The 14,483-nt window shown below is 63.9% G+C and overlaps 1 protein-coding gene across 8 annotated transcripts; it reads right to left on the minus strand.

The window, feature by feature from the left end:
* Positions 1–736: 736 nt before the first annotated feature.
* Positions 737–13,104, minus strand: PLEKHF1 (pleckstrin homology and FYVE domain containing 1). Of its 8 annotated transcripts, none has more exons than XM_071219979.1 (4): positions 9,872–11,096; positions 3,718–5,505; positions 1,555–2,970; positions 737–1,299 (listed from the first exon to the last, which is right to left on the minus strand). In XM_071219979.1, exons 1-2 carry the CDS (start codon positions 9,995–9,997, stop codon positions 4,657–4,659), a joined length of 975 nt encoding a protein of 324 aa, XP_071076080.1. In that variant the 5' UTR covers positions 9,998–11,096; the 3' UTR covers positions 737–1,299; positions 1,555–2,970; positions 3,718–4,656. The 8 variants fall into 8 exon arrangements, with proteins under 8 accessions (XP_071076080.1, XP_053770776.1, XP_053770777.1 ...); XM_053914801.2 differs by lacking the exon at positions 9,872–11,096 and adding exons at positions 7,061–7,192; positions 7,870–8,144 and having other exon boundaries at positions 737–2,970; XM_053914802.1 differs by lacking the exon at positions 9,872–11,096 and adding an exon at positions 12,835–13,104 and having other exon boundaries at positions 737–2,970.
* Positions 13,105–14,483: the final 1,379 nt, after the last annotated feature.

A 14,483-nucleotide genomic window follows, 5' to 3' on the forward strand; every position in this document is an offset into this window, starting at 1 on the left:
GACGAGAGGGTCTTAACCCTTTCTTAATGTGACGAGTGATTACCAGTGTCTTGGTTTGATTTGTTTTCCTTTGCATAGGAGTGGGGCTGGGTCAGGGGTGGACACAGCCAGGAGATGCAGTCCAGTCTCCTTCGTCCCATCCCCGTGTCCGGGGCACCAGCTGGGCTGGGACACGGCCCACAAGGGGCTGTTTGATGAGCTCCCCATGGGCAGCAGCTGGGCTCTCCTGAGGGGTAGGTCGGCCTTGAGCAGAGCACCCACCACGCCTCCTGCAAACTCTTGGCATAAAAAGCAGGATGCCCCTCGGTCCTGAGCAATCGGCGCAAGGCAGCTGAGAAGTGCCAGGCCCAGGGAGACCACGCAGGGACAGGACAGCCAAAAGCTTTCTCTTCAGGAGGAGGTGAGCCTTTGGTCAGCCTGTTCTTCCTCAGCTTAACGTGCCCCTCTCTGCCCACAGCAATCCCCTGTACCCAGTTTGCCAAAACACCTTTCTCTCCCAGCCGGCCTCCTGAGGTCCCCACCCCTGACCCAGGAAGGAGAGGAACAGTTGCTGGAATCAAGCCAGCACTTGCTAGAATCTCTTTCCCCGAGGCTCGGGCTGCAGCAGCCGAGGCGCTCAGTGACAGAGAACAGGGCAGGGCCGGGGGCAGCTTGTCATGCAGCACAGGCCCAGGCTCCCCACACCCCTGTTCTGCACCGATGCTGTGTCCTCACTAGGAGATGCTGGTTCGCTCTCTGCTGCCTGCTGCTGGGTTAAGTTGCAGAGGGGGGATGGCAGGCACCCGGGGCTCATGCATGCACGGTCACACCCTACTGTCCCCTGGTGCCAAACAACACGAAAATGCGTGTCGCCCTCTGCCCCTGGTTCCTGGCACAGAGCCCCTCAACCCTTGGAGTTCCCTGGGTGGCAGGAGCGTCTTTCGTCCCAACAAGGCCACACCTCGCACACACCAGGAGGACCAGGCCACGAGCAGGAGCACAAAGCTTTCTGTGGCACCCTGTCCTCAGAGACGGAGGGCGGCCGGCGCCTGGGTGGGTGGCCAGTCCAGATGAGTGAGGGAAAGCCCGCGATCGGGCAGAGACTCAGGCAGCCACCTGCACCCAGCCCCGAGGGGAACCAGGGCAGGCAGGCTCGTGAGGGGCAGCTCGGTCGGCGGGGCCCTCCGTGGCCCCCTATGGGGGTGGGGTGCCGGTGGTCAGATGGGTGGGCTCCTTGCAAGGTGCGGATGGCAGAGGGTCCCGTCACCACAAGGATGAGGAGGTCACCACACATCCACGTGTCTCATGGGTCCAGGGTGTCTGGTGAGGACAAAACCACACACTGGGTGTCACCCCCACCCCCACCTACTTAGGGCCACAGGGGTCGACAGCCACTCCCCCCACCTGCACAAGGATGGCGTGGTCCTGTGTCACCTGACAGGGCGCCGCTTAGCTCTCAGGAGGGTCCAGGCAAAGGGCCCCCCATGAAGGACTTGGGACCTGGACTCGCCCCCGCCCCAAGTGAGGCCGTCCCCATGGCGCTGCAGAGTCCCTCCCTGCCTTCCGTGTGCCCACCCTGCGGTCGCCGGGGCCCTGAGCCCAACACCGGAATCGCTTCCCATTTCCTGCCATCACGGGCGGCTGGGCTGGGCATGTGTTCACCTTCTTTCCATGTGGATTATTTGACGGTAATGTTTTCCCTGAAGTGAAATTTGCTGGCTGGAAAGAATATACAGTCTGACAGTTCCTGTGACTTTTTTCCTTTAAATCAACCTCCCAAGAGCCCATCTTCAGTCTGTGTGTGTGTGTGGGGGGGGTGTCTGCATGTGACTGTGCACAGATGTGTGTGTGTACAGAAGTGTGTGTGTGTGCACATCGTTTTCCCACAGCCCTGTTTGCGCTCATCTTTACGGATTCATCGCCGTGTGACAGGTCCCTCCCAGACGTCAGCCTCGCATTTGCTTCCCTGCCTGCCAGAACGGCCCGGCACTCCTGGCAGGGCGCTCCAGGGGTTGAAATTTCCCCTTGTTTTTGCCCAGAAGTGTCTGCCTCGGTCTGCCCCTCCTGCGCTCCCCCTCCCAGCTGGCCTGTCTGTGGTCAGTACTGGAACACCCCAGAACCGGCTGGGCTCCTCGAGGTGGTGGGCGGAGCCAGCAGGAGCCAGAGGCCACCTTGGGAGAGAAGCTCCCGTGGGGTGGTCAGTGGCACAGGGCCGGGGAGTGGGGGCGGAGCAGGACCGAAGCCGCCCCTCGCCTGAGCTGCTGCTGAGGTCTCTGCAGGACCACGAGGCTGGAAGGGGTCAGAGGGCTCTGCTGGGCAGCACCTCCCCTCCCTGGCCCCTGTCTCCCGTCCATTCGCTGCAGTCCTGGTTCCTTCCAGGGCACATGCCCAGTCCCAGGGCACATGTCCCGCTTCCTGGCGCAGCTCTGCTGTCACAGAGCGTTTCCCAGAACAGCCTGGGCAGCCCTGTGGGAGCAGCCGAGGACAGCTGAGGCTTGCAGTCCACTGCCCACTGCCTGGGGGTCTGGGGGGCTCCCCTCCTCAGCGCCGTGCACACAGCCTGGCAGGCCCTACAGGTGTTGTGCGGAAGGCTCCTGCTGGCCCCCTGTGCAGCTGTGCTGCCCCTGGACACACAGGCCCCTCCTGCAGAGCACTGAACCGCACCCCCCCTCCCCGTCACCATCAGTGCCCTCACCACAGCACACACTGGGACAAATGCCAGCTCTCCTTGCCCGCCTGCCCCCCACTAGGTGTCCACTCCTGCAGGGCTGGGACCCCGTATGTCTAGCTCACAGCTGTGTCCCCAGCTCCCGGCATGGGGCACTGGGCATTATCAGCTCCGTGGGCCCTTGGTCCTTCCCTGACACCTGAGGGCCCAGGGAAGCAGCAGCCTTGCTGGGTACAAGGGGCGCAGGTCTCAGGGTCCCCGGCGGGGGACAGAGCAGCATGCCTGCCCACTGGGTCCTGTGCCCGGTGCTCCCTGGCAGGTACCTGCAGAGAAGACCAGGACCAGCTGCGGGCAGTCCCCTCTGCTGCCCTTGGCCAGGCGAGGGAGGTCTGGGGAGTGGGCTGGGACCAGGAAGCCAGTGGCTGGACCTGGGCAGCCTTTGCCCCAGCTGCATCCCTGAGGCAAATGGAGGGACCGCCTGGCGTCGGTGTCTGAGAGGGTGCCCAGGCTCTCCTGAGGAAGCGGCCCCTCGCCCTGTGACCTGTCCTTCCCTGAGCCCTCTGCCCAGGCAGAACCAGCCTGGACCAGTCTGTGCGGCCCAGGGAGGCCAAGGCTGGTAAACAAGCTGGTCATTCCTAGACGCCTCTGCCCCTGCTCGGAAGGAAGGCCTCAGGCAGGCCTGGGAGCCGGCTCTTCCCCCCTCCTGCCCCCTCCCCCTCAGGGGCAGCTCCCTGTCAACAGCAGGCTGGAGCCTTGCTGGCCAGGGAACCAGACGCAGCCCAAAGTTGCTCCCGCTCGCTGGCAGTGACCCCTGCTCTGTCCGCCACAGTGGGCGCTGACCGAGGCCAGCTGGGCGCAGGGCAAGGACTGCAGAAGCAAACTCCAGAGATTGTCGTGAGGCACCCACGACCCTGGCGTTCCAGCTCCGGCCCCCACACACACTCCCGCACTGGGGGCTCCCCCAAGCCACAGCAGCAACCCCCCCCCCCCCCGCCCGGGGCGGCCGGGCACAGCCGGACACACGGCTCCGCACTTCCTGTAATCGCCGTCCACCCACTCAGGGAACTCACAGCGAGTTAGCAGGGGCCGGGGTCGTGGTCAACACGGGCTGCGCACGCCGGGGCCCATGGTGCGGCCCGTGTTCCCAGGAGCGTTGGCCTGGTGGGCGGCGGCTGACACTGGCCCCTAAGTGGTGTCAGCCTCGGCCATGTCTGACGGACACCTGGACTCTCCAGCCTCACAGTCAGCGGGCTTTCTTTTTATTATTGAGTCAGTCTGCGTAAGGTTTCTGTTACCTGGAATGAAAGTGTCCCAACAGAAAACGCTGCTCCCCCGGCCACAGGGCGAGGGGAGGCCTGAGAAAGGTACCAGCCCCTGGACACCTGGGAAGAGGTGAGGTGGGGCGAGAGGCCTTGGCAGGCTGCAGTCCTCAGCCCGTGGGTGCCCACCGTGTGGCAGACTCTGGCTGACTCTGGGTGAGCCCACCTGCACAGATGACCAGGCAAGGTGAGCATCAGCGAGGCGGGTGGAGGAGCCCAGGGCTCCTGGAGGCCTCCCACGAGCCACATGGTCCCCTGGGGGTGTCTTCATCTGAGGTCACCCGCTGTGGTTCAAGGCCTCAGGGACGAGAGGACCTCACTCTGGTCCTGTCCTCCCTCTGGTCCCTAAAGGTGCCTGGGTCGTGCTAACTCTGAGGAGCTACAGCTCACAGGGCTGAGAAAAGGCCTTTGTCCCCAAGAGGCCTCCGAGGTCTGGGCGTGCTGAGGGGAAAGACAGTTCCGGGAAGTGGACGTAGAAAGGTGCCCGTGTCCAGAAAAGAGCCACTGGGGGTTCCCAGAGGGTGAGAGGCACAACCTCTGCACCCGCCACCTGTGGGGTCAGGTCCTGGGGGGCGGGGCATGGGGGAGCTTGGGAAACTCCGCCCTCTAAGGAGCGGGGAGGCAGCGGAGTCTGTGATGGGGGAGCAAGCGGGGAGCAAGCAGGGAACCCCCCTCAGCGTGCGGCCCGGGTCAGCTGTGGAAGGCGGACCAGGAGACGCCCGAGTCGTAGAACCGCACGCGGCTGGGCCAGTCGCCGTCCGCGCTGCCCTCCCGGTCCTCGTCCGAGTCCTCGTCTCCACTGGATGCTCCGCAGCCGGCCCCGGCCGGGGACCCCGCGCTCTGGCCCTCCTCCTCCTCCTCCTCCTCCTCCCCCTCCTCCCTGCGCTTCTGGGCCGCCAGCTCGCGGTAGCAGAGGCTGCAGACGCGCAGGGGCTTGGGCGACAGGCGCGGCAGCAGGAAGCGCGCGCGGGAGCACTCGGCGCAGACCACGAAGCCGCACTGGCGGCAGTGGTGGCGCCGCGTGAGCGCCGAGAAGCGCGTCTGCGTGCAGCGCATGCAGATGTCGGTGGCCTTGTCGGGGATCCAGGGCGCCGCGTGCTCCGTGCTGGGCGCGCGGCCGGTGGCGAGCAGCTGCCGCCGCACGCACTCCTCGATGTGGCTGATCCACTCCTGGCGCTCCGTGGCGGAGGCGGCCGACACCACGAAGGACTTCTTGGCCGTCCGGATCATCCAGCGGTTCTTGGCCTGCAGGGTCTCGGGCAGCGGCTCCAGCGTCACCTCCTCCAGCGGGATGATGTGCTGGCTGCGGTACTTGCGCTTGCTGAGCACGATGCTGCCGTAGACCAGGATGTCGCTGAACAGGAAGAAGATGCGCGGCTTGGCCTTCTTGCGGCACTCCTTGGTCAGCACGCCCTCGCCCAGCAGCACGCGGCCCGGCAGCGCCAGCGGCTGCCCCGACGCCCCGAAGCAGCTCTCCACCTCGGCGATGCGCTGGCTATTGATCTCGGTGTTGGCCAGGTACTCCACCATCTTCTCCCGCTGCGGAGGGGCGCACACAGGTGTGGGCGTGGCGCTGGGGCCGGACCACTACACCTGCCCCCGGTCACCACGCCCCCACTGCTCACCCAGCAGCTGACCCTCAGACAAGGAGTTGCTGGGTGGTGGAGGTGCCCCAGGGACAGGAAGGCAGCGGTAAGGACACGTGACCACACAATACCCCTGTGGGTGGCGGGAACAACCCTGGGGAGCCTTGAAAGATGGGGTAGAACTCACCCCCTCGCTGTCCACCCAAGGGACAAGGACGCCGAGCCCCAAGTCCCATCAGGGGGCTCCCAGAGCATTAACTCCCCAGCATGGTGGCCTGTCCCAGGTGGACGCGCTGGGCAACAGGGAGTCTGCACCGTGCTCCAAGCCAAACCGTCCCTGCAGCCCTCGCTCAGCCCGTGCGTCCAGGGGCCACTGCTGTCACCTCAGGTGCCGTGTGCCGGCTGCTTCCTCCATGTCACGCACAGCACACCTCACGGAGGTGCCGCTGCAGGCCTAGCAGGGAAGATCCCCTGGACGGGAGGGACACTCGGCCTCCGCTTGTAAGTCGGGGGCCCGGAGCTTGCACCCCGGGAGACAGGGCTACACCATCCCTTCGCCCACGAGGGTGAGGCCCACACTGTCCTCCTTGGCCAAGCACTAGGTGTTGGTGGCCCAGACCTCATCCGGGCCTTCCTGCTCCGTCCACACACACTCCTCCCGACCCAGGTCTGAAGGCAAGCCGCCGTCCTGGTGTCCCCACTGAGCTGCAGGCGCGGGCCTTACCTGCCGCCGAGACGCCCCTCAGACCCAGCAGGTCTGGCGGCTCTTTTCTGTGGACGGAACCACCATCCACCTGGTTGTTCAAGCCGCAGGTCTAGGACTCACCCTTGACTCTCCTCTTTCCTGGGCCCCCAGTGTCCCCCCAGAGCAAGCGCCAGTCTCTGTCTCACATGCAGCCCGAGTCTGCCCACGTCCCCCCACAGCCTCCCTGTGAGGCCCATGGCCAGGCGCCACTGTGCCCGAATCAGGGTGGCCTCTGTCCCCTGACCAGGCTCAGAGTTCATGTCCCTCTTGGAAAGCGTTAGACAGCCCTGCTCAGGCAGCCTGCCCCCCACCAAGGGCCGGTCAGCAAACGATGGCCAGAGGGGCGGATCTGGCCCATGGCCTGCCTCTGTAAGTGACACTTTATTGGGACGCAGCCGCGGGGGCTCACGTGTGACAGTCTGTGGCCACTCCCGTGCTGCAGTGCAGAGCTGGGTGGGGGGCAGCAGAGACCACACGGCCGCTGAGCCCAAGGCATATCCTGTCTGGCCCTTTACAGAAGGGTTTGCCGACCCCTTCTCTGGGACGTCACCCCGTCTCGTTTTGCCTGCACAGGTGTTTCCTTGTCTGCCCACTGTCTCTTTGCCCATGTGGTCTCCCCACCAGATCTAAACTCCCAGTGAGGAGGGGTTTCCACTGCTGTAGTCCCAGTCCCTGGAACAGGGCAGAGCGCACAGTAGGTGCTTCGGAAGTGGTGACCTTCCCAAAGCTCCCGAGGGCGCACCATGCACAACTCAGCTGTTACCTGTCAGAGGAAGTGGGTGAGAGCCGCCGCCACCACAGGTGCACCACACAGGCACGCAGCAGGCCCCAGCTGAGCCGGCCCCACACTGGGTGTTTCTGGGTCAGCGCTCCGCGGTTCAGTCAGCCAGGCCGCCTGTGGGGAGCTGGGCGGCTCAGGGGCTGGGGGCATTGCCCAAGCGGGGGCTCAGCCCTGGCATGCGCCCCTGGCCTCTCGCAGACCACAAGGCCTCCTGAGAAGCACCGCCCACACCGCCCGATGTAACAACTGCTATTTTTAGGTTGATGGTGCTGGCTGCGTGCTGCCAGGAAGGACCCAGCACTGTCCCTGCCTAGGGCAGTGTGGCAACATTCCAGCAGCCTCCCCAGGACCCTGGGCTGAGTGCTGGGGCCCTGGGCTGGGCGAGGGCGAGGCAGCCAGGCCCACTTGCAGGGTAGGGTCACGCCCGCCATTACCACTGTGCCCAGCCTGCGTGGGCGAGCGCGGACTGGCAGGGCACCGAATGCCGAGAGAAGCAACCCACAGAACAGCGCGTGGCGCGCCACGTATGTACAAATGGCAACGGTTAAGCAGTGTTGGACAACTCTGCCTATAAATAAGGATGGCGAGGCTGGACGCTCGCACCTGTGAGGGCAGCTAGTACCCACAGCAAGACATGACACGCGATGGCAGGGGCGTGGGGAGGTGCCCTGTTGGTGGAAATTAACTTGGTGCACTCACTGTGGAAAACCGTGCGGAGGTTCCTCAAAAAAATAAATAAAAAATAAAAAAAAAGAGGAAAGGAAAGAAAAGAAAAATAAAAGTACAACTACCATACAATCTGGCCGTCCCACTTCCAAAGGACTAAAAGCAGCGTCTCCTGGTGGTCTATTCGCCCACCTGCCGGCAGCCTTATTCACAACAGCCCACAGGTGCAGGGACCCCAAGGGTCCATCAGCGGATGGATACGGGAAACGTGGTCCCTCTGCACAACGGGAGATTGCTCAGCCCCTGAAAGGAAGGAAACCCTGACTGAGGCTGCAGTGTGGGTGGACCTTGAAAATACTAAGCTCCGTGAAATAAGCCACCCGGAGAAGAGAAGTACTGTATGGCCGCGCCAATGTGAGGCCTCCGAAGTGGTGGAACTCCCAATGCAGAGGATAGGGGGCGGTTATCCAGGGCTGGGGCGGGGCGGGGTGGGGAGGGTGGCCAGCTCCCAATGCAGGGGCGCGGACTTTCGGATTCGCGGGAGGGAAAGAATTCCGCAGCTCTGCGTCCCAACAATGGGAGAGCGGCACTACTGAGCTGCATGCTTCAGAATGGTTCAGACCGTTAAAAAAAAAAAAAGGTGACTCAGACCAAAGTCAGGAGAAAGTGGCCTGGGGAGGTGACTGCATGGGACAGACGGGGCTTTATCTGCAGCGTTTTGTTTAGAAAAGGCGGCAGCCTTCCCGCTCTTTCTGTCTTCTCAATGGAAGAGCCTCAAACGGACACACCTCCCCGGGCAAGGCCTGGGTCAGGAGCTCAGAGCTCTGCTGGGCGGGGCACCTGGCGGGCCTGGCCCGGTCACCAGTGGGGCCTGGGCCACCCCATGTGCCAGGCGCCCTGAGGGAGAACGGCCACCTGGGTTCCCCAGCACACCTGGGGGTCAGGCACCTGGCAGACCGGGAAGGGAATCCCAGGTTGCAGCCACAGGCTGGGGCCTAACTCTGCAGCTGTGGTGGATGGACTCCTGGCTAAGGAAGGGCAAGAGCAGGTGGCCCCTGAGTCCCACAGGGCCGGGGAGCTCTGGAGGCCAGCTTGCCTCTGAGTGGAGGACTGGGTCAGTGTGGGCACGGGGAGGTGAGGCGCAGGCCTGGGGACAACAGCCTTCAACAACGTCCCATCCCCACAGGGGGCAGCAGGCCGCCCCACACAAGACCCCCACTCTACTCTTCCCCACTCAGTGATTTACAGACTCTCTCCAGGCCTTGGTGGCCCCTGTCCAGCTACCAGTGGCAAAACGTGGCCCAGCAAGGGTGGGGGGTACCCGTTGGTGATGGAAGAAGTCTTGGCTTCCAGCTGACCCACGCACTGCCTGGGGGTCCAGAGGCGCTGCACCCCCTGCTCCATGGGCCCACAGCGGGTCCCAGCCTGGGTGGCTGGGCAGACAGCATCCTCTCGGTGGCTCACCTGACATCCGCCCCCACCCTCCACCCCCCTGCCTCATGACCAAAACCTCACACCCTAGTCTGACTTGGCCTGGAGGTTTTTCTTGGTAAACACAGCTCTCCCCCGTCCCCACAGCAGATGGGAAGCCTCCTTTTTTACTGTTCTCACCAGAGAAGTGCACCTCCCTCCCTTAGCTCAGGGGGACAGAGCTGAGCTGTCCCCACAACTCTTGGGGCCGGTCTGGGGTCGCAGTGTGGTCCCCAGGAGCCGACTGAGGGTGGTCACTCCTGCCCGTCAGCATCTGGGAACAGGGAAGTGAAGAGACTTGCTCTTCCAGGCAGATTCGGAAGGGTGGCAGGCCGCCGGGCTGGCCCCCCCGAACCGCGTGATGCCGCCCTTTGAGCTGGGCTGAAGGAGCTCCGGATGAGCGCTGGGCTCGGGAGCCACGGCCCGAGTGCCGCTGGGTTCTGTGCGTGGCAGCTGAGGGGGCACACGTGACCCACAGCCAGTCTGACCCACTGTGGGCTTCTCTCGGTCCTGTTTGTGGGGACACGGCCGCGTGCGGCAGGGACTGGCTGGCAAAGCCTACGGTGCTTACTGTTTGGCCCTCGGCAGGGAAAGTGTGCTGACAGCTGTCTACAGCACCACGAGCTGCCAGGGGACGCGCCTGCTCCAGAGACTCACCTGACACTGCGCTGCCGGGGCCGCCCTCCCCTCTCCCCCACGCACACAGGGATTCCAGACGTGTGTGGGGCCCCCTCCTGGGAACCTGGGAAGTAGGGGCTGAAGGCGGCCCAGGCCCATCCACATGTCAGTTACAGCTGGAGACACTGGCTACCCGCCCAGGTCACGGAGGGAGGGGCTCAGGACTGGCTCCCCCCAGGGGTGGGCTGATTCATCACCTGCCCCTCCAGCCCCAGCCAGGCCCACATGGCCTCCATGCCTGCCTGATTCCACCATTCAAAGAGCTCCTGGAGTCCTGTGCCGGGCGCTGCCCCACTGTGCGCTACCCCAAGTCACGGCAGGGACCGAGGGAGAGGTCCGTCAGTAACAGAGTTCCTGGCGGGAGCAGTTGACCAGAAAGTGCATTGAGCAGGTCACTTCTGATGGCGAGGGCTAAGCGCCAAGAAGAAGGGTGATGTGCCGGGCAAGGCGGGGTGGTGGTTAGGCAAGACCTGGCGGCAGAGTGACCTGGCACCAACCTGGACGCTGTGCAGGAGCCAGCCAAGTAAAGGCCACAGGAAGGATGTGCTGGGCCTAGGGCGCAGCTCAGAGGCCACAAAGGAAGGAGGGAAAGAGGTTGGGCAGACAGGCTGGCTGTGGCCGGCCCATAACCAGGGCCAGGATTTGAGTTTTTTCCCAAGTGCCCGTGGGCCGGGGGACACCATCCAAGGGCTCCCTGCTTGCAGAGAAGCTGCCTCTTGGCCATGTCCAGCCCTGGGCTTCCCGGAAGGCCCTCCTCCGCGAAAAGAGCAGGAATAAGGAAAACAAACCAGAGACGCGGGCAGCTGAGAGCTCACAGCTCACCAGGCAGGCCCATCACAAGTATTATCTCACTTAATCCTCACCAAAGCCCCATCGGGGAGGGTGCCCTTCCATCCTCACAGTCACCCCCAAAGCCCCAGTTGAGTGACCGGGCGGCCGTGAGCTGCTGAAGGCTGCCCTAGACCAAAGGCAGGGCCAGAAACCCACAAGGCAGGCCACCTCTGCAAACGTCAGATCCCTGCTCCACTGCCCTCCCCTTGGGGCAGCCTGGGCAGGCCCCTTAGCTCAGCTGGGCTGCCTCCCTGCCTTGGCAGCCCCGAGGGCTGACGTGTGTGGGAGGACTCAGGCCCAAGTCAGTCATCTCTTGGCCTGCAAAGACCCAGGGTGGAAGTTATGTACCGGGAACACTTCAGCTCTAAGTGGAAATTATGGGCAAGAAGGAGCCCCCCCCCCCCGCCCCCGCCCCCGCCCCCTTCCTGTGCTGACTACAGCTTGTACAGATCAAGTTTTCCAGACAGGCACCTCCATTTCCAACCTGCGAGGGACCGCTGGCCCCTCTCCGCTGCACAGCCAGCTATTGCGGGGTTTGGGGACAGCGAAAGCGAAGGGTTTTCCAGGGATTCCAGGCTGGGCAGGAACAGCCATTCTGGGCCTACGTCGGTTACTAGTTCTGCGCCAGGGGAGCCCAGCCCTGCTTCCTCTGACAACTCGCACCCAAAGTCTCCAGCTCAGCTGCTCAGGGACCAGGCGGCTCCCACCAGAGAGGCCAGGGAGGCTGAGGCCACCAGCAAAGCGCCGCCACCCCTCCTCTCCTCCTCCCTCCCTGGGGCGGCTGTCCCAGCCCACTTCTCCAGACCCCACAGATGGGATCAAGGAGTGAGGCCCTGACGGCGGGGGAGGCCAGGAATCCCCAAACCGTCCCTGCACGACGGGCGCGCTGACATCCGTGCAGCCACTGGCGCCTCCGGACGCGGGTCCGCTGACACATCGTGTATCCCCGGAACCCTGCATAGGCCCGGGGCCCGCTCACCTGTTCTCACCCGCTTTCTCCGGAGCCCCATCTCCCGCCCCCCCATCTCCACCCCCCTGCTCCCCCCACGCTCCAGCCCCGCCAGCCAGCAATGAGCGCCCTGCTCCGCCCCTCCGTTCCGGGCCAGAGTCCTACCCGCCCTGGCTGCGTGCCTGTCCCACCTGAACCTGGAGTCGCGGGAAGTGGGGACGGCCAGCGGAAAGCCCGCCTGCCCCGCGCGTCCAGCCCTTACCTCCTCCACCAGGCGCCCCGTGCTCCCGACCCCCGTGAGACGTCGTCCTGCTCACCAGCCGCGCACCGCCCCCGCCGCGCGTTCCAAACTCTCCTGGACACGCCCCTCTCCGCGGCTCCGCCAATCCGGGCTCTGGCGCGTGGGCGTGGGCGGGGCCTGGACTCGTGCTCTGGAGTCCGATCCCGAGAAATGCGCGCGGGCGGAGTGGTCCGAGTCTGAGTGGGTGGGCCGTGCGCGCAAGGAGGGCGGGTTCCCAGGAGGCTCCTCAGGCCGAACGACCTTGGCCAGCTTCCCTCGGCACCGCCACCCTCGGCTCCCTGGACGCTTTCAGCGTGCCCGCAGATGGTTCGGAACCCCGCGGGGCTGGGGGGCGGCTGTAGGATTGCCGGACCTCGCTGCCTGTGGCGGGCCCCTTGCTCCTCTCAGCGATCCAGAAGTTAATAATCATAATAAAAATCAGCAGCGTTTTATCTATTTTCAACTTTTTATAGTGGCAGCTGTCCAACATACATAGGAGGGACCAGTTTAATGGACTCCGCGCGTCCATCGCCGGGTGCCCAAACAGCAGCAGGTGGTGCCCCCAGCCCTCCTGTACGCCTGGGGCGCTGGAAGGAAGCTCCAAGCCTCACCACTCCGCAAGGCATGCCCAGCCTCCTGCCGGCCTCCCCCTACACATCACCCCGCCCTGGCGTCTTCCTGTTCCTCCAAACCCAGACGTTGTTCCCATCTCTGGGACAGCCCTGCCGGTCCCCAGACCTTTCCGTGGCTGCATTTTTGGCAGCTGGGGTTCAGCTCAAACTGTCACCTCCTCAGAGAGTTCCCTGCCTCCACCCATCACCTCACCCTGTTTCATTATTTTGCGACGCAGTTCTGCCACCCTGAAGTCACTTTATTACTCACTTGTTACACGCTCTCGGCTTGCGTCGCCCACCCAGGCTGGGAGCCCACCGGCTGGACTGTAGTCATCCCGTCCTCGTCTCCGGAGCTGAGACCTGCGTCCGGCACTCAGGCCCGGTCTGTCGAGCAGGTGTGGTTTGTTCGGCCAAGCAGGGCAGACCCTGGGCGCTTTGAGGAGGGGCTGGCTCAGGCACTTCGGAGCCGCCGGGCCAGCAGCGAGGCGGGAGACGGCGCAGGAAGAGGAGCCGACGGGCCGGTGCTGGTGCTAGCAGGCACGAGCTGGGCCCTGCTGCGCGGAATGGTGTGGGCAGAGGCTGCGAGGCGGGGCCCAGTGGAGTGGGGCCAGGGCATGGGCTGAGAAGAGCAGGGGCGGGGGCGGGGAGGCGGTGACCACAGGGAAAGGCGCAGAGGGAAGCCCAGCGGTGGAGGTGATGGCCAGGCCCCGCCCCGCGCTGTGGTCTTGGAGGCGCACACCCCAGCAGTCACACCTCCCCGCCTCTACCACCGTCACTGCTGTCACCTCCGTAGTCCAGGACAGACAGCGTGTACGAAGCAGCCAACAGACGTCGCAGCCTCACAACGGCATTTAAACCTGTCTTTATAAAGTGCGCTGCCAACATTTCGCAGTGAGGGAGCTTGCGTAGAAATCGAGACTTCCGGCTTCTTTAAATCTCCAGGCGCAGCGATGCCCTGTACACGGGGCGCGCGCTCTCCCATTCGCTGTGGTCCCCGCCACTCTCTGTGGCGAACCTCTCGCTCAGTTTCCCCACTACGCCCTTGCCGGTGAAGAAGCACGAGAATTTACGAGTCCTGATGGGAGCCAGGCCTCTACACCATAGGGAGGAGGGACCAGGCCCAGCGAGCCCAGAGGCTGAGCCGTAACCTGGAGGTCAGTTGGGACATCGAGGCTCTTGGAAATGCTTCCCCAGGTAGACACACTTTTTGTTACTTGGGAGGTTGGAGGGGACTGTGAGCTGAGCCTTCAGGACCATGTTCCATGACGGCCTCAGTGCCAGAGCCCCCACCCCCCTACAAGAGGGGGCTCCTCGGGGAAGGTAGGTCCTGCCTTGGGTGAGGGGCCCTGGTCGGGGAGCTGGAAAGGCCTGTGGTCCTCACTGCACCCTGGCAGCTGCCACAGTGCCTGGTGCAGAGCAGATGTCCAGGAAAGGGAGGCCTTTTCACGATTCTGAAAAACTGGAGAGAGGCTGTTGGCCCTGACAGACCCCTGCTAGCCTTGCCTCACTGCTGACCTGGGGCCCACTCGGGCCTCAGGCTCTTCTTCTGTCCTTCCTTCCAGCTCTGCCATTCTGGATGGAGCTCCAGAAAGGCCCTGGAGGCCGCCAAGCTCAATCAGGCAGCTGCTCAGCATCCCCACAGGGACCTGCGTGGTTGGAGGAGACCTGGGCAGAGGGCCACACTCCTCCAGGAAGAGGAAAAACTCGTGACTCAGGGACAGGCACAAGTTGGGTCAGCCAAGCCACAAGCTGTGGAAAAAGTGAGGTCTCCCTGTGGCTTTTTCTGCTCCTTGGGTAAGAAGCCCTTTAGAGGAAAAGCTGCCTCCCAGGCGGTGTGAATCAGGGCTCAGGATTTGGAAAACAAAAAGAAAGTTGGGAAAAACAAATGAAGGAAAGGAAACCGAGTCACTCTGTTTA

This window comes from Desmodus rotundus, chromosome 12 (genome assembly GCF_022682495.2).
Source record: "Desmodus rotundus isolate HL8 chromosome 12, HLdesRot8A.1, whole genome shotgun sequence".
Taxonomy (NCBI): Eukaryota; Metazoa; Chordata; class Mammalia; order Chiroptera; family Phyllostomidae; genus Desmodus; species Desmodus rotundus.